The sequence below is a fragment of the Hyperolius riggenbachi genome, chromosome 7, assembly GCF_040937935.1.
Source record: "Hyperolius riggenbachi isolate aHypRig1 chromosome 7, aHypRig1.pri, whole genome shotgun sequence".
NCBI classification, from domain to species: Eukaryota; Metazoa; Chordata; class Amphibia; order Anura; family Hyperoliidae; genus Hyperolius; species Hyperolius riggenbachi.
The window spans coordinates 104,249,907-104,270,183 of NC_090652.1; the positions used below are offsets into that span (position 1 = coordinate 104,249,907).

Here is a 20,277-nt window from a genome sequence, read left to right on the forward strand (position 1 = left end):
TAAAAAGAATACACAAGATGCGGGCCTCAACCCTAAAACTTTCTAAACTCTATTCTACTCCTTATCGCGTTTAAAATGTTGCCACATACTGTATGTATCTTTTAGTTTTGCTAAAACTTTCCCAAATGTAATCATAATTTTTAAAAATTACTTTTACTTTATGTTGGATTGAGTTTATCCGTACCTATTTTTTTTATGAGGTGCTCCAGTGAAAATAATGTAATAAAAAAAGTGCTTCATTTTTACAATAATTTTGTATAAATTATTTAGTCAGTGTTGGCCCATTGTAAAATATTTTAAATCCCTGATTTATATTCTGACATTTATTACATGGTGACATTTTTACTGCTGGCAAGTGATGTAGCTGCTGCTTGCTGTTTTGGCAGTTGGAAACAGCTTTAAACAGCTATTTCCTACAATGCAACAGGGTTCCCAGACAGGAAACTGCCAGGAGTACCTCGGTACTCAGAGCTTCTTGTGGGAGGGGTTTCACCACAATATCAGTCATACAGCGCCCCCTGATGGTCTGTTTGCGAAAAGGAATAGATTTCTCACGTAAAAAGGGGGTATCAGCTACTGATTGGGATAAAGTTCAATTCTTGGTTGGAGTGTCTCTTTAAGACCCACCAAAATGTATACTACAACTCGTCACTGTTAAAATGATACCACATGTGCCTTGCTTACTAACAAACTGGTGGTGCACTTTCCACAAGTACTGAAGCGAGCTGGGGAAAAAAATGTCAGATACTCGCCTATAGAGAGGAAAGGCTCTGGATGCTTTAAAGCCTTCTGATCCTCTATCGGTGTCCCCATTCCAGCACTGTCACGGGTTACAATGTGCTGCTTTTGGGAGCCTTCAGAAGACATGGAAACACTTGTGTCTCTGAGTGCTTCTGAAGCTGGCTGGCGCCATACTGTGCACGTGCAGGCATGGAGAGGCAACTCAGAGCTGTGCTGATCTGCCACCGCTGCCCCCCGGACCATCGGCGACCATCTGTGACACCACCCAGGCCCCCCCTAGCCTACCGTGGAGGATGTAGGGACACAGGAGAGCTTCCCCACTCAATCATCAGCTGCGTGATGGCGGCGGCATGCCAGCTGATCGGGCGGCCAGCTGATCAGGACCCACGTGCCCTGATCTGTACTCCACCACCGCTGCCCAGACTGCTCTTCGCTGCTGAGGGGAACTGTGTAGCCTGCCACTGCTGGTGCTTGCTGCAGATCGGTTTCTCCCTGGTCTCCAATGTCTCACTGCCTGGGCCATCGGTTCTCCACATGGGGAAGTGACGCTGGCCCTGACGCTATCCACATCGGCTTAGGATGGACGGACCTACCCGCTGCTCCAGCCTCATGCTGCTTCTCCTGCACCTCCTGCTCCTCACGCACCTAGAGCTCGCTCCAGCTACCCAGGGCGACCAGGACGCCACCAGCACTGCAGGAGAACCCTTCCTCCGCAGCCCAGGATTGTTGAGGCTGCAGGATCCCCCTCCACCACGTGGGCCGCTGCGACAGTTGCCTAGGAGTCTAGGACGCCAGCCAGGAGCATGGGGAACACTCCATGTGCACAGGAGGCCTTACCACCGCCACTTTGTGCTGGGCCTCCCACGTGGAGGAGATCCTAAGCTGAGCTCCAGAGAGGGTCTCCACCAGCCGCAGCCCCCAGCCTGCTCGGCCACCCAGTGTCTTCCTCTGCCACTGCTGTGGACCGGGTCAGACTGCACCACCACCCAGTCCTGAAGCTGCCCACCTTCCTACATTGGGGAACTGGACCACAGGGATGGACTCTTGAACTGGTTGTCGGACCCAGGGGTGTCTTTAATCTGCAGCCCTAAAAGGTCTCTGCCTCTGTCTCTCTCCTCTTGCCTTGGTTCTTTCTCAGTCTCTCTTTAGCTATCCCTTCTCTCTATCTCTCTCTCTATCCACTCTTTTTTTTCCAGGACACACTGCGGGGCATCTGGAACTGCTGTGGAGCGAGCGAGCGCCGCCGATAGTTGGCAGGCTGCTCCCCTCACATAGCACTCCAGACTTCCCCACGCGCCCTTCACTATGGTTATGTGCGTTATGTATATATAGGTAGATGCTTACTTTGTATACTGTACCTGATTGTATGTGTTGGATTGCATGTATGTGTTTGTACCATCTCCGACCCTGTATGTGCCAAAAATAATTCCGGGTACAACCCCCGTTGTACTTGGCGAAATAAATATGATTCTGATTCTGATGAGTGGTTGCGCTCGCCTGTTTTCAGAAGCACTCTGAGACATGAGCGCTTTCGATGCCTTCACAGTGAATTCAACCAGTTGCTTGAATACCTGCAGCGGTAGTGACTGCACTGGAACGAGGACACTGCTGCCTACACTGGATCTATAGGATCCAAAGTCTGCCCTCTCTAGTGGCTGGATCGTGTAATGGTTAAGGGCTCTGCCTCTGACACAGGAGACCAGGGTTCGAATCTTGGCTCTGCCTGTTCAGTAAGCCAGCACCTATTCAGTAGAAGACCTTAGGCAAGTCTCCCTAACACTGCTACTGCCTATAGAGCGCGTCCTAGTGGCTGCAGTTGTGGCGCTTTGAGTCCGCCAGGAGAAAAGCGCGATATAAATGTTATTTGTCTTGTCTCTCTATAGGTTAGCATCTGCCTTTTTTTTTTCCACACTTCACTTAAAGCGGGCCTAAACCCAGGACTTCGTCTCTGCTCGAAGCAACAGCATAACCTTTACGGAAAAAATATCTTTGTTACAGCTTACAGAGCTCCTCCTCAGAGATACTGCAGTGTAGTTACTTCCTGGTTTCATGGAAGCACATACAGGGTTAACCTCCTGTGCTTACATATAGTCTGTCTGAGCAGTACAGATCAGACAGCTGACAGATCAAATTACAGTGATGTATTACTAGCAGGTAAGGGAGAATTAGGCTGTGTTCCCACTCTTCTCATCGAGTGACCGGCTCCCATTTTATCAGAAGGAGCTGTTCACACATTTTTACGCTGCAACGGATCCGCTCCAGTTTGACCATCGGAGCAGTAGATCACTACACTGTACGCTCCCACTGGCTGCACACGGTCCAGCACAAGTGGGAATACAGCCTTAAGCCGCATCTACACACGTAGATGCGGCCGCGATGCTCCTTATCAATCGAGCCGCTGATGCGGCTCGATTGATAAGATCCGACAGGACGAATCTTAGCACCGCCGATTCCCTGCTCGCTCCCCGCGAGGGGACAATGGCAGGGAATCAAGCGGCAGATAAGCGGCGCGGCAACGAGCGGGTATTGATTCCCGCGCGCCGAGCGGGGACGCGGCGGGCACGCGGAAGAGGCGATCCGGCGGCTAATCAAGCCGCCGGATCGCCACAATCTCTCCCCGTGTAGACGGGGCTTTAGACAGCCTGTTATTTCTCAAAACAAACAGGGTGGGTATCTCTCGGTTTACCTTCTCTGCTCTGGAAGAGTTTAGGTCCTCTTTAAAGAGAACCCGAGGTGGGTTTGAAGAATATTATCTGCATACAGAGGCTGGATCTGCCTATACAGCCCAGCCTCTGTTACTATCCCAAACCCCCCTAAGTTCCCCCTGCACTCTGCAATCCCTCATAAATCACAGCCACGCTGCTGACAAACAGCTTGTCAGAGCTGGCTGTGTTTATCTCTATAGTGTCAGTCTGCTGCTCTCCCCGCCTCCTGCAGAACTCCAGCCCCCGCCTGCATCCCTTCCCTCCCTGCTGATTGGAGGGAAGGGACGGGGGCAGGGACTGGAGCTATGCAGGAGGCGGGGGAGCAGCTGAGACTGACACTACAGAGGTAAACAGAGCCTCACAGCACGGCTGTGATTTATGAGGGATTGCAGAGTGCAGGGGGACCTTAGTGGGGTTTGGGATAGCAACAGAGGCTGGGCTGTATAGGCAGATCCAGCCTCTGTATGCAGATAACATTCTTTAAACACACCTCGGGTTCTCTTTAACCACTTAATCTGCTCTGGTCTAAAATATCTGGACCGCGTATAGGTCTAGGACCTCTAACACTGCGGACAGCCACAGATCTGAGGGAAGCTGTTGGAAGGCAGTATGAGTTTCCTTGGTGACAGGTCACATGCCTACCAGAGTAGTGTGTACTGATCAGTGGTGAAGGAATGAGTGACAGCGAGCGACACACAAGTTAGCAGCCTGTGGTAGGGCTGGTAAGTGAGGAAAGTCATGCTGGTTGATTGCTTGCTTAGCGATCTAGCATTCTGGATTGTTACACGACATTGTTGGGCAACTGAACATGTGCCAGAAGATTCTAAGCCAAGACAAAGATCCTCAGCCAAGTTTTCTTTATTGTGTGTATTAGGTTTTAAGGTTCTGTAATAGGCATGGCACAGGAAGATAAGGGATATAAAAGGCTTCTGAGTCGATTCTGCTGAGTGCTGTGGTAGAGGCTGGGTACAACATAGATCCTGTGTGAAGAATCTGCCTATACCTTGGCCCTTATTCAATTCACTTTTCATCCTAGGAGATAATTTGTCATCTTCTGTTTAAAATAACTTCAGAATTTTGCAACTGAGAAAGTCCTGTCACAATTATTATGAATGCATTCTTGATTGCTGGTGCCTTGAAAGGCGTTTTATTGATAAGTTGCGAAAATATCACCGAGGACAGGCATGTCCAAAGACTGGCCCAGGGGCCATATACAACTTATAGAAGCATTTCTGGTGGCCCCCAAAGCACTCCACAGTCCATAGCTGCAGTGCAGCATGCAGGGGCCAGCAGCAGTAACAGGCACTGATTAGCAGCTGCCACTTTGCCAACAGCTGTAACAGCCACTGATTAGCAGCTGCCACGGTGCCAACAGCAGTAACAGCCACTGATAAGCAGCTGCCACTGTGCCAGCATCAGTAACGGGCATTGATTAGCAGCTGCCACTGTGCCAGCATCAGTAACGGGCATTGATTAGCAGCCGCCATTGTGTCAGCCGCAGTAACAGCCACTGATTATCAGCCGCCATTGTGTCAGCCTCAGTAACAGCCACTGATTATCAGTCACCACTGTGGCAGCAGCAGAAACAGCCACTGATTAGCAGCTGCCACTTTGGTAACTGCACACAGTAGTTCAACACCCTAGCACTCTCAAGAATAGCGATATGGCCCTTGGCATGAAAAGTTTGGCCACCCCTGAGAAAACTTAGGAGTAAAAATTTAGTTGACTAAGGCTGGTTTCACAGTGGGACGTTACAGGCGCACGTTAGAGCAGCCTGTAACACAGCCCACCGCACAGTAATGAAAAATCAATGGGCTGTTCACAGTGCCCACGTTGCGTTACATTGTAACGCTGCGTCACAAGACAACGTACTGCATGCAGTACTTTAGACGCGGCTGAGCCGCGTTAGACTGCTTGCACATGCTCAGTAATCTTGTGGAGGAGCGGAGAGCGGCCAGGCACATGGCTAATTAATATGCACTGCACGTTGTGACGTGCAGTGTTTACTTCCTGGAGCGGCCGCTCTGTGCGGCGATTGGCCGGCGGGACCACGTGATGCCGCATGCGCACGAGTGCGCATCACGGCATCACTGACGCCAGAGTGAGCTGCACAACGCGGCTCACTCTGACGTCCAGATCCAGCACCACCAGGCGTTCCGTTAGGGGGACGTTATGCGACCTTAACGCCCCCTCTAACGCAACGTCCTGGTGTGAAATTAGCCTAAGGGCCTGGTGTAGGCGCTATATTTGACCATAATTATTTTTGGTTCTTAGCATCTCTTAGCCTGTTTGTAGTACTGCAGGTGGGCAATGAAGCAGGAAAAGTCTGCTCAGAGATGTTACATTACAAGTTGAGAAGAAAAATTAATTTTGCCAAAAAAATCTATATTTACAGGTGAAACTCAAAAAATTTGAATGATGTGCAAAAGTCCATTGATTTCAGTAATTCAAGTTAAAAGGTTAAACTAATGTATGAAATAGGAACCCTTTGCAGGTGTTTTGGATTAATTAGCTGATTAGAGTCTGATGCATTGAGGTACAATATTGAACCTTTTCACAATATTCTAATGGTCTGAGATTTGGGGGTTCTCATAAGCTATAGGCCATAATCCTCAAAATTATAACAAAGGCTTGAAATATCTATCTTTGCATATAATGAGTATATTTCATATATCCGTTTCACCTTTTTAGTTAAATTATTGAAATAAATTGACTTTTGCACAATATTCAAATTTTTTGAGTATCCCCTACAGAAACGAACATGCAAGGGGAGGCTTAAAGTGTAGTTTTCTGTGGATTCTTCTAGCTTCCTGTAGTCAGTCAGCTCCCTCGCTCCTATCTGTTGTGCCATTGTCAGCCCTCTAATGTCTGTGACTTGGCTAAGCCATGGACTGCTGCTCATGCGCAGCCCCTGATTGTGCTCCCATATCTGGTAGAATTGTGTATGCATGCGCAGTTCACTAAGATGGTAACTGCTTACGCAGAATGATTCTGGCCGACTGAGGGGTGTGCGCGGCCGGGACCACGCATGTGCAAAGGCCCACAATCCGGCTGTATCGCAGACTACAACAGAGGGAACCAGAAGCACACTGAGGGAGCAGATTGGCCTACAGGCAGCCCCAGGTAAGTATCAGTCCTTTTGCTACAATTGTCTCAAGTTTACTCTTATGCTGGGGATACACGGTACGTTTCTGTACTGATATTCGTATTGATAATATTCAGCTGGCCCGATCATGCCGCTCGACCCGCACACGCTCGATTCCCGCCGGCGGACAATGGCAGGGAATCGAGCGGCTGATAAGGACCGCCGGCGGGGACGAGCGCGAATCGATCCGCACGCGGCGGGGGTCAATCCGGCAGCTAATCGGCCGCTGGATCGACCCATGTATGCCCAGCATAAAGTGCCCACTAATAATAGAATCTTGATTGTACAATCTTACCACATCTTGTAGTGGAAGGGTGAATATACTTTATATGGATCCATTAGGAAGTCCCTTTATATTACATAGCTCTCTTAGGTAGTCCCTCATTTTGCGTAAAAGTGGTAAGATCGTACAATCAAGATTTTATCATTAGTATGCACCTTTGTCCTAGCCAGTTCAACAAAAATTGGTCCAGCAGCAGAGCAGTTAGGCCTGAGGCACACCAGAGAAGTTTTTATGAGCGTTTTGAGTTTTTGAAACCTCCTGCTAATATTATCCTATGTGTCTATGCACACTGGAGCGACGAGGTTTTGTAAAAAAAAAAAAAAAAAAAACCATAGCATTACATTGGGAAGAGCTTTTCAAACCTCTAGTGTTTGGGGAGCTTTTCTGGTGTGTCTCAGCCCTCACTCAGAATCCTTGATCTAGGCATCCTCTTTACTTTACTCCAAGTTTTCTTGCTTTTGTTCTAAAGCTGACCTGAACTCAGAACATCCTCTCTGCTCTAGGATACACAACAACATAATAACCTCTAAACAAAAACATTTCTTTGTTATAGCTGATAAAAATCCTAAAATGGATCTGCACTGTTTCTACTTCCTGATTCGTGGAGGCAGACATATTGTTAACAACCTGTACTTTCAAATTAGCTCATCTGTCATCTCTGTCGTGGCAGTCAGCTGACACAGGGGAGAGATCAAATTACAACTTGTGATTAGACACAAATGAAGGGGGATTAGACAGGCCAAGCTTTCTAAATACATACATGGTGCATTCCTCTCTGTTTTTTCCTTTTTGCCCTGTGCAAGAGTACAGGTCCACTTTAATGAACCTCCCCCCCCCCCCCCCTTTATTTTTCTCTGGTAAGGTTATTTCACTCACTGTTACTTGTCTGCAATTCCCCCATACTTACAGATTAAATTTTATATAAAGAGCTGCTGCGGGAAGGAACGGTTTTAAAGAGGAAAGGCATTTTTTTTGTCCACCACAAAGCTGGCTGGAGGATGGCCAAGGCCTGTCTATGGAATGAAAGGCACCATGCTATGAGGGTTTCCTGGCCATGCCTGAGATGGAGCTGGGAACACATTGATGAAATTTGTTTGAATGATGTAAGGCTCGGTTTCCCTGGCCGGTTATTCTGTCCGAGCCTGATGAGCACCATCCATACAGCTCTGAAAAGGCTGACTAATGCCAAGTTCTGCAACACTAGAAGCTATTCAAGTGTCAATTGACATGGCCAGAAGCAGCTAACCCCCTGGCCAGAGGGTCAGCGGATCCTTCAACACCTCATTGTGACAGCTTGGCAACCCCTAGCCTTGAACTTGGATGTAGGGAGGAAGTGGTGTTGGTGGTTAAAGATTTAAAGAGGAAGTCCTTTTTTTAAAAAACAAAAAACAGATTTTTATCCTAAAATGAACAGCAGATAAAATTGCTTAAAGTGGACCTGAACTCTTGCACAGGACAAAAGGAAAACAAATATACCCTGTAGGTATTTAGAGAGTTTAGCCTGTCTAATTCCCCCTCATCTGTGAATGATCACAAGTGTAATTTGATCTCTCAGCTGGCTGCCGCAGCAGAACAGCAAATTTATAAACACAGGATGTTAACACTGTCTGCTTCTATGAAAGCAGGAAATGGACACACTGCAGATTTATTGCAGGATGTGTATCAGCTGTAACAAATGTTTTCTTTAAAGGTTAGTATGCTGATGCTTATCTTTTAGAGAAGAGTCAGTATATATATGCTATGCTATTGTGGTAAATCGTCAATCAATATGTATCAGGTGTCAACCATTTACCAACTTTCCCCACTCATTATTAGATCTGGTCCCAGCAGATGCAGTACAAAGCAAATGTATTGGATTTGGAGCTTTTGTATGGTATCTCTTCCCCCGCACTGATCAGTGTGTGTTTGTCAATTGAATACTAATGGCACTGGGTGCCATCTTTATTGATCTGTTTAAAAGATTGGCTTGTGTTTGTCTGCCTTAAGCAGCCCATACACTCAGCCGATTTTCTGGCCGACCGATCGATCCCGATCGATCGATCAATCGATTGCAAATCGGTTGGCCAATCGACCGATCGACGGCCGATTTCGATCGATTTTGATGGATTTCCATCGAACTTGCAGGGTGGAAAATTTAGGTCGATCTGATGAGATTGCTTATCAGTTTGCATTGGCCTTAATGGAAATCTGATGGCAAAAAAATGCCATCAGATCGAATTTCAATAGATTTCAAACTGAAATCTGTTGGAATTCTATCCTGGTAAAAAATGTTCTAAAAACGCATCAGATAGACCATCAGATGCATTTCTTATCTATCTGCTGCCAATCTGACGAGTGTATGGGCACCTTTACAGAGTTGCAGTCACCGGCAGTCTTCCGCAGTGCTGCAGAACGCCAAGAATACAACGGGGAAACCCAGGAGTCTGTGACATACTTCCTGTCCCGGAGAAAGTACGTCACTGGGCGCAGGGCAACCAGGGGGTGAGCAGCGATATGCATATGACCCTGTTGGGGCACTCCGCCGCAGGGTCATATCTTGGGGCATTTTGTGTGATGGGGAATCGCACTGCTAATGCACACCTCATATGTAAAACTGACCTTAACCCCAGTCTGCAGCAGCTGTATGTTTTTGTGTTTTTTTTGGGGCTAAACTTGCAAGTGACCTTGGCAACAGGAATTCTGTATATACTGTATGTAGCATAAAGCCTTGTACTTTGTTCATCTCAATGTGACCAAAGCCTGCACAAAGTAGGAAGTAACATGCATTGCTTCCTGCACACTCCCTATTGCTTTGTTGATTTATTGCATTGATAATATTAACCCTTAGGATGGAGAGGTCCTTGCATCCAAAAGGACTTGTGCATGAGTACAAATCACTGTAATGATATAAGCACAGAGGTTTGGCTTTTGTATAGCCGGTAGCACCATTCTAAGGCTCTGAGTAGTGTGTAGCTGAGTTTAGGTAACCTGCTGGGCCTTTCCCTTACTATAGGGCCTTGGGTGGCACCTTAGGTAACTTACACCCCTTCCTATGGAGAACTGTGACTATTGTCACTGCCTTGCATCTACTAGGGGGGGAACAAGGAACAGCACACAGTCATGTGACTACAGTCTGTGACACAAATTGAAGCAGACCTTAACTCAGAACTCTCACTCTCTGCTCTTAAAGGAATACTATCGATGTATGCATTTATTTTTAAATTCTGTATGTCAGTGGTTCCCAACCCATGTGCCGCGACACATACATGTGTCGCGGCAGCTTCGGGTATGTGTCGCGGCTCTGTTGGAGGGGAACAGCGCAGTGGAGGGAGAGCTGTGGGCAGCGGCGGAGAAGGGGGCCATCTCCCCCCCCCCCCCTTCTCTCACCTTAGAGTGCTCTGCCTCCCTCGCTCTCCCCTCCGATACTAAGTGTGGTGGTGCTTGGCAGCAGGCGGGACTTACCTTCCGTGTCGCTCCAAGCGCCGGCCGGAAGTTCTGGTTCTGCAGCCGCTGCTCTGGTCTGGATCAGGCCAGAGTAGTGGCAAACCATCCCGCGCCGGCGACGAGACCAGACGGGGCAGAGACACGGAAGGTAAGTTCCGCCCCTCTGCCAGCCACCGCACTTCGTTCCGGAGGAGAGAGCGAGGGAGGGAGAGCACCATGAGGTGCCGCTCTCCTTCCCTCGCTCTCTCCTCCTGGGGGGGGGGGGGGCACCTGGCTACATATACTGGGCACATATACCGGGGACATATACACCTACTTACATATACTGGGGACCTATACACCTGCCTACATATACTGGGGACATATACCCCTGCCTACATATACTGGGGACATATACCTCTGGCTACATATACTGGGGACATATACCCCTGGCTACATATACTGGGGACATATACCTCTGGCTACATATACTGGGGACATATACCGGGGACATATACACCTGCCTACATATACTGGGGACATATACACCTGCCTACATATACTGGGGACATGTACACCTGCCTACGTATACTGGGGACATATACACCTGCCTACATATACTGGGGACATATACCCCTGCCTACATATACTGGGGACATATACTCCTGACTACATATACTGGGGACATATACCCCTGCCTACATATACTGGGCACATATACCCCTGGCTACATATACTGGGGACATATACTCCTGCCTACATATACTGGGGGCATATACCCCTGCCTACATATACTGGGGTCATATACCCCTGCCTACATCTACTGGGGTCATATACCCCTGCCTACATATACTGGGCACATATACCCCTGCCTACATATACTGGGCACATATACCCCTGCCTACATATACTGGGGACATATACCCCTGACTACATATACTGGGGACATATACCCCTGACTACATATACTGGGGACATATACCCCTGACTACATATACTGGGGACATATACCCCTGGCTACATATACTGGGGACATATACACCTGCCTACATATACTGGGGACATATACACCTGCCTACATATACTGGGGACATATACCCCTGCCTACATATACTGGGCACATATACCCCTGCCTACATATACTGGGCACATATACCCCTGCCTACATATACTGGGGACATATACCCCTGCCTACATATACTGGGGACATATACCCCTGGCTACATATACTGGGGACATATACCCCTGGCTACATATCCTGGGCACATATACCCCTGGCTACATATCCTGGGCACATATACCCCTGCCTACATATACTGGGCACATATACCCCTGCCTACATATACTGGGCACATATACCCCTGCCTACATATACTGGGCACATATATCCCTGGCTACATATACTGGGCACATATATCCCTGGCTACATATACTGGGCACATATATCCCTGGCTACATATACTGGGCACATATATCCCTGGCTACATATACTGGGCACATATATCCCTGGCTACATATACTGGGCACATATATCCCTGGCTACATATACTGGGCACATATATCCCTGGCTACATATACTGGGGACAACTAGCTGTTTGTCATTATGTGCATTTACTGGTGAAAAGCTGTCTCTTATGTGCAATTACTGGTGAAAAGCTGTCTCTTATGTGCAATTACTGGTGAAAAGCTGTCTCTTATTATGTGCATTTACTGGTGAAAAGCTGTCTCTTATTATGTGCATTTACTGGGGAAACGCTGTCTCTCATTACGTGCATTTACTGGTGAAACGCTGTCTCTTATGTGCATTTAGTGGGGAAACGCTGTCTCTTATGTGCATTTAGTGGGGAAACGCTGTCTCTTATGTGCATTTAGTGGGGAAACGCTGTCTCTCATTGCATGCATTTAGTCTACGTGTAACGGAGATCTGAACGTTTGGTTTGATGTGTCACGACTCCAAAAAGGTTGGGAACCACTGCTGTATGTTGTAGCACACATTAGGACAAGTACTAGGAGCAATTTGATTCCTCACACAGCTGTTCCTCTCAGCTGTAAAATCCTCCCTCAGTTTTGGCGTCAGTGTTGGATACAAATGTATACTGAGCTCCCAGAGGGCTAAGACCATGTCTGCACAGGGGAGTTGCTATCAACTCCTCAGTTTATAGTTTAATTATCACCTTGCTGAAAGAATCTTATTGATATGGTGGTAAGGGGTTAAAGATTCTAGCAATGTGTGTTTATTATCTTTGCTTCTCTTGACTGATAAAGATACTAATAATGCTAATTGTAGACAGTGGTCTGCCCCTCTCAGCAGCTTGTAAAGTGGATGCAGCCTGGAGTGAATCGCCTTAAGCAGGCAGCCAGTCTGAGTGTAAACACAGACTCCTGGTATAGCTTGTTATATTCCAGCAATATTCCAGCTCATTTAGTTACCTGTTACCACCTCAGATCAGCCTATTTCTCCTCATGTCTCCTGCATGCTGTGAGTGACACAGTGAAATATATTTGTGAGCTGTGTGACAGAGTAACCAAGCAGCTCAGGGTGACCCAAACTACTATGAGCTGTGTGAGAAATGAATTTTTAAGCAGAAATAGAGGGAGAGAGACCTGGGTGAATAAATAAAGTGCCCTTAGCACTAGTGGTAATGTGTACACTAATATAGAGTATTAAAATAAAAAGTAGTTTCAATCGATAGTACTCCTTTAAAGATAAGAAACCGCATAATAACATTTAAAACCATTTCTTACAGCGAATACAAATCCTGCTATAAATCTTCAGTGTGTCTACTTCCAGTTTTCATGGAAGCAGACCTAGCGTTAACATCCTGTGTTTACAAATCAGCTGCTCTGTCGAGGCTGCCAGCTGACACAACTGAGAGATCAAATTACACTCATGATTAGTCACAGATGAGGGGGAATTAGACAGGGTAAACTCTAAATGCATACAGGGTGCATTTCTCACTGTTTTCCTTCGGTCATGTGCCAGAGTTCAGGTCCACTTTAAAGTATTGAGCTTTTACTTTTGCGCCCAGTGGTTTGGGTTATGGCTGGGGGAGCACAGCTGCAGTTCGAGAGAGAATTCCTGCTGGGTGGCTTTCATGCTGGAAGTAAAGGCTTCTGGCCTAGCTGTATATAACATTTCTGTTATGAGCCTTTTTTTTCTTCTCTTCCTATCCCACACTCTGAGCTCAATGTAAGTAAATGTAACATCATTCATTACTGGTTTATTGCCGGTACCCATTGATATGAAGACTCATAGTGTAAATATTTACCTACTTGTCCATTTTTTAAAAAAACATTTTTTATTATCCTACAGATTTTCTTGGCTGGGAAAATGATTGATTGCATTCTGTTCTCATTTTCTTTTGTTTTGTTTTGCGGTATTCAAAATGTTTTGCGTTCTCCTTCCTTAAGCTGGGTTAATGCAAACAATGAAGTAGATCTATATTGCAGTTGTAAATGATGTCACTTTTCGCTATGGAGCGGGAGATGGACAATGTGCTACGGGTGATGGAATGGTTTCTGGTGGGCGGAGTGAGGGGGGGGGGGGGGGGGGTCAGTCGAGCATCATGGCTAAGAATTCATCAGACTGATCTTTAGGCGAATCGGGATTCCTGAACACATACTGGATTATTGGCCAAGACTATTCTTAAAGACCGACCCGGCCAAGTATAGTGCTCAATAGCGTGTGTCCCATTACCAAACAAATCAGATGGCACCTTAGCAATAAAATTACATTGTGCATACTATATTCTACCCCACCCTTTCTTCTCTTAGTTTGCTACCTAGCTTATGACACATGTGCTGTCTATAGCAAGCATTCATTGTTTGCCAGTCAGTTGTAGACCTTGTTCACAGGGGATCGGGTAAGGGGAAATGGTAGGGACATAAGTGAATAGGATAAGCATCACCTTTACCACATTCGGCAGTGGTCCTGAACCTTATTGTGGGTACAATTCAAATTGACAAAGGGCTCCTTAGGACTCAACGGTGTATGCAAATTGGAAAAAACTTTATTGACCTATAAATTATACATATTGCAGAACTAACTGGAAAAAAAGCACACAGAGCTATAAAAGCAACAGCGCTGTTGTCAATTAAAACCTTGCCAATATCCACACCATGCTGACATACATCACACCATACACAACCAGATATTAACGGGGTACCCCATGAGTGGCAATAGAATTGGCAGTAGGATGAGTCCGCCTGCGGAGAAGAAAGACAAAAAGCAGCCTAGGTTTTTAGACACACACGGGTGTCTGTTGCAAATGTCCGCTATCCTCCAAATAGACGTGCATATGTCTCATTTAGGTGGACTGGCACATGAAAAGACACATATTTGCTGCGTGTGTATACTCACAACCACCAAATGTTCGTCGCTGGTAGCAGTAGAAGTGATACTTCACCTGGCTATTCTGAATCAGCCGCGCAGGCAGGCCAATTGTATTCCACAAAGAGGGGCCCCTCTGGTTGTGATCCGGTCCGGCGTGTGATCGACCTCCGACAACTGGGAGAAACCAACAGAGCGTATCAGCCGCAGTACGCGTTCACCTCCACTCAGCTAGCCCGCTCATCACAGTCCATCCGCGGGCATGAACACCGCTCACCGGTCTCAAGTTGAGCAGCCAGCTTGTTTGGGAGGACGCCGCGCTCCACGCGCCGAAACAAATTCCCCAGTGCGTCACCGCCTGGTGAGTCCGCAGTCAGTAGGCTGGATGAAGGCGACCAATCGCCGACTAGTTTCGCTTGACGTCACCAAGCTTCATCAGGGCGGGGCTTGGAGACGTGAGCCGTCCTCTTATACAGAATCCTCGACTCCTCCTCTCCTAACGCAGCAATGCTGTATTTAAAAAAAATGGAAGTAACAGCCATCCAATCAAGGAAAAAAGGTAATGGGAAGTAAACATGTCTCCTCTCATCTGCTCTTATAAAAACTCTCTACTCAAATCACATTTTTAATCTAGCAAATCGAGATAGGAGTTAACCTCCTGAGCGGTCTGGACGAGCTCAGCTCGTCCATCACCGCCGGAGGCTGCCGCTCAGGCCCTGCTGGGCCGATTTTTATCAAATAAAGTGCAGCACACGCAGCCGGCACTTTGCCAGCCACGTGTGCTGCCTGATCGCCGCCGCTCTGCGGCGATTCGCCGCGAGCAGCGGCGAAAGAGGGCCCCCCTAGCCGCCTGAGCCCTGCGCAGCCGGAACAAAAAGTTCCGGCCAGCGCTAAGGGCTGGATCGGAGGCGGCTGACGTCAGGACGTCGGCTGACGTCGATGACGTCACTCCGCTCGTCGCTATGGCGACGATATAAGCAAAACAAGGAAGGCCGCTCATTGCGGCCTTCCTTGTTTATTCTGGGCGCCGGAAGCGATCGGAAGATCGCCTCCGGAGCGCCCTCTAGTGGGCTTTCATGCAGCCAACTTTCAGTTGGCTGCATGAAATAGTTTTTTTTTTATTTAAAAAAAACCCTCCCGCAGCCACCCTGGCGATTTAATCAGAACGCCAGGGTGGTTAAAAAGCATGATTACAACACATGTTCACATACAAACCCATGTAAACCCGTCATTAACCTACCGTGGGCACCTCGACACGCAGTTGTAGACCTTGTCTCTGATTTGTCGATAGCCATAGATATTGCAATCTGAAGGTAGACAATTTCAGGTGTACAAGGTAGTGCATTCACAGAACGAGGGTATCGGCCATTGCTTGGCCAAGTTGATCTGCCTGGCGGATCGCTTGCCAGGCGGCGGTCGGGGGCTGCTGTATGCATGCCAAATTATCATCCGCCTCAGCTGACTTTAATCTCTGTGCACGGACCTTAACATGAGGGCCAAGACATTCTGAATACAATGAACAGATTGTGTTGGTAATATCTCTCATACTACATGGAAGTGGTTAAATGGGCCAATGGAAATTGAATGTGTGTACACACCCTAAAGCTGCAAGGTGAGTGTGCGACACAGTGAGCCACCTTCTACCCCCAGCTGTCACACTTTTATTTGCAGATTTTAGGCCATCTGCAGAACAACCCATACAAGAGCAGGCAATTGCCAAGATGCCCTTTCCAGGCAAGAATTCAGCAAGGCAGTTTTAAGTGGAGAAACTTCATAACATGTTTAGCATAGGGTTTTATTAGCTTACTTCCGAGGCCTTCCTGGCCACAAAGGTTTCAGGCAGATAAATAAATCTGAAAATCCGAACATTTATATAGTGCTTTTCTCCTGTCAGGCTCAAAGCACTCAAGAGCTGCAGCCACTGGGACGCGCTCAAGGGGCCACCCTGCAGTGTTAGGGAGTCTTGCCTTGATCTCCTTACAGGATTAGAACCCTTGTCTCCCATGTCAAGGGCAGTGCCTCTATTCAGCAATTATTGTACTGCACACATTGGGGGGGCCGAGGTAGAGTGAACACTGTGCTTCAAAGAGTTTACAGATTCTATCTTCACACCTTCCCCTGAATATATAATGGGCAGCTAGAAGGGTAGGGGGGAACATGGCAGCTCCTATAGCTATTAGAACCCAGGAAAACAAATGTGGCGCTTGTCTCCCTTTAAGATCTCACCGTATGCTCTGTCCTTTCCATGGCTTGGTGAAATTGTATAAGCCAGACACATGTAGGAGGGATTGAAAACCTTGTATTTATTTTCTGAGCGTACGACTGTTAGTGTTGTGCATTCTCCTTGTAAACTTTGTGGCCTTGTTTGTGGATTCCAGGGACTGTCCTTGAACATGGTTGTAAGGAGTGGGTAGAATGGATATTTTTTTTATGGTTCTGTAATAGCATAACGGTGGGAATGACAGCAAGAAACCTGATAATGGCCCATGAGTCAGTGTATTTGGCATGTGCTAATCTCGTCGTGTTACAGTGTGTCTATACGTAGGAGTTCCCAGCACTGCCTACAGCAGCATTGAAGGTGCTATCATGCTTGCATTTAGTAAGAAGCTGAATGTAGTTGGATAATAAATTCCACCCACTCTTCTCGATACCCCACTCAGCAGAGCTTAACACTTTCCAAGCTGTACAGGGTATTGTGCATACGGATGTGGTTCTATTAGTTTAAAGAGGAACTTTACCAAAAGAATAGTAGGAGTAAAAAAAAATAAAAAAATTTGATACATTGCTAAGAGAAGTTAAAAAAAATAGAAGATGGATCAAGAAATGATTGATACTCACCGTGTAATTTGTTCATGTTTGATCCACAGCGAGCCTACGGTTCATCATCTTTACTACTGACAGACATGAAAAAGAAAACCTGACACTAACCACCATTCTTTATAAAACCATCCACTAACAATGTGATCGCTTGCCTGGCAGTTGGAAACAGCCATTCTTTCCCACAGTGCAATGAGGTTCACAGACAGGAATCTGTTAGGGCCATGGCCCAGACATCACACTATAGGAGGGGTTTCACCACAATATCAGCCTCAAAGACCCCCTATTCAAGAACAGGTAAAGATTTCTTGAGGGAAGGGGGGGTATCAGCTACTGAGTAGGACGAAGTTCAATTCTGAAATGATAGGGCATAGATTTCACTCAAATTTCATCAATGTGGTTGAATATGCCAGGAATCGAACAAATCGAGGAGTGTGTGGCTACTTTTTAGTTTTCAACCGTCTAAGCCACATTACTGTGATGGACAACCCCATTGATGTAGTCATTGCTGAAGTAGGATAGAGCATGGCCACAAGTTAATATTTTCAGATCGGGGTGCGGTGGTTTCTCAAAGCTTCTATAGAGCAGTGTAAATTGTGGATAGAGAACACAGCTGAAAAGCACACCTGAACTGAGAGGGATATGAAGGCTGCCATACTCCTTTCCTTTTAAACAGTGTAAATGACCTGGTTGTCCTGATGATCTTCTGCCTCTAATACCATTAGCCATAGACCCTGAACAAGCATGCAGATCAGATGTTTCTGATGGAAGACTGACTGGATTAGTCACATGCTTGTTTCTGGTGTGTAATTCAGACACTACTGATCCCAAAGAGCTCAGCAGGATGCCAGGCAACTGGTATTGTTTAAAAATAAATAAATATGGCAGCCTCCATATCCCTCTCAGTCCAGGTGTACTTTAAGGTAGCCACCCACTAGTAGATCTCAGAGGGATCCATTCTTCCTACTCACTGTACATGGATTGGCTGAAAACTATTACAAATCAGTCGAAGGCCAGCATTGCACTGCTCGAATCAGCTACCCTTATGGGCCGTCACCTAATCGATAATTTCAAATTGGTTAAAATTCCATGGTCTTGGGGTATGGGGTGACAGGGTTCTAAAGAGGGTGTCTTACCTGTTTTGTGCCTCTTTCTCTTCCCCTTTTTTTCAGTTTTTTTTCTTTTTGCTTCCTGTCTTTTCTGCTTCCCTCTATATGACCAGAGGAAGCTGCAGTATTAGGAGGTTTGGGATGGTAACATATTGGCCTATACCGATGCTGAATTCAGGTTGTTATATGGGTCCAACCAGATAGACAGTTAAATCTATGGGTAGTGGCCCTATATCCTGTTCCTTTTTATCTCATGCACCCTCGAAAGCACTCTTAGATGCACTAATTGTCTATGTACTGATAAGGCCCATACACACGTCGGATTTTTTTAAACGACGTGTCGTTTAGACGCCAAATCGGGCGTGTACAGTCCGTCGTTCATCTGATACTAGTTGGCGGATCGCTCAATACCAGTCTTATCAGCTGAACGATGGACTGTACACATGCCCGATTTGGCGTCTGAACGACGGGACGTCCAAACAACCCGTCGTTTAAAAAAAATCCGACGTGTGTATGGGCCTTTATGGTGTTTGTCGTGGTTTTCTGCAAAGACACCGGTATCTGTCTATTGTTGCTGTCCTATACTTTGCTCTAACAGTTAAAAGACCAATCCAGCGGAAAAAAAGTAAACCGTTAAAATCTGACAGGCCGACAGGTTTTTGGGCTAGTCCATAACTCATGGGTGGTTTACAAGGTTTTCTTTTTTTTTTCAAAAGCATTTCTTGAAGGGCAGTTTGGCTGCCAAAATAAGAGTAAAAAGTAAGATACCAGCCAGCCTCCCTGCTTACACTTGCACACTATTTTGCCAGTTAGACTTAGCAACTGCCTTTGAGGAAATACTTTTGAAAACTAAGAACCTGATAATCCTCCATGAGGAGATGGACTAGTTGAAAACCCATCAGTTCTGTCAGATTTTAACTGCCTACTTTTTTCGCTGGAGTGGTCCTTTAATGTTCCTTGATAAAGTGTGTGTGTGTGTGTGTGTGTGTGTGTGTGTGTGTGTCTACCTTTGGTTTACAAGCTGTGTTGGTAATGTGCTGCTATAATGGGATCTTCCCTATCTCTCTTGCAGTCTCTGATGCTCCTGAGCTGTATTGCACTGGCCTGCCTCGCTTTAGATCTCCTGTTCCTGCTCTTCTATTCCTTTTGGTTCTGCTGCCGCCATCGCAAGACAGAAGAGAACACGAATGCGGATTGCTGCTGCACTGCGTGGTGTGTGATCGTCGCAACTCTGGTCTGCAGGTGAGATGCGCAGCTGGCTTTGTAGATACTACACGTCTGATCTTAGTCACGTTTACATCGATATGGAACATGTTATTATCAAAACGCTGTTACTGCAGCGGTTCAGGTCACTCAGTAGCATGTTCTAGATAAAGAGCTCACACAGTGAAATAAGTGAGGCCTGTTGAATCGTGCTTTCAGCACACGGCAGTTCCTATGTACTGTGTGCCCCCTTATAAGTTCACAAGTGCAAAAAAAACCCCCAAAAAACCCTTTGCGTTCAATATTTACGGCAAATGCCGATAGAGGGGTTCTCACTGGTTTACAAAGGGCTGTTAATTTTATATGCGATAACGCACGCAATGGTACCCCCAGGCGCTGTCCCCTGAAATGTGAATGTGCCTTACACCCACCCACACCCTGTGACCCATGCGTTCAAATCTCACCTTTTCTGTTTATGGGGAAGCAGCAGGTGAGACCCGGAGCAGCTGAAATGTCACTGCAGATGGAGCAGGTGAGATTTG

At 46.7% G+C, this 20,277-nt stretch overlaps 1 protein-coding gene across 4 annotated transcripts in view; it reads left to right on the plus strand.

Annotated features, from left to right (window-relative positions):
• Positions 1 to 20,277, plus strand: part of TTYH3 (tweety family member 3) — a 191,562-nt gene that overhangs the window by 61,727 nt on the left and 109,558 nt on the right. For all 4 annotated transcript variants that reach the window (XM_068244469.1, XM_068244472.1, XM_068244471.1 and 1 more), the window contains exon 2: positions 19,605 to 19,774. In XM_068244469.1, the coding sequence (XP_068100570.1) occupies positions 19,605 to 19,774 (170 nt within the window). The remainder of the gene's footprint in view (positions 1 to 19,604; positions 19,775 to 20,277) is intronic.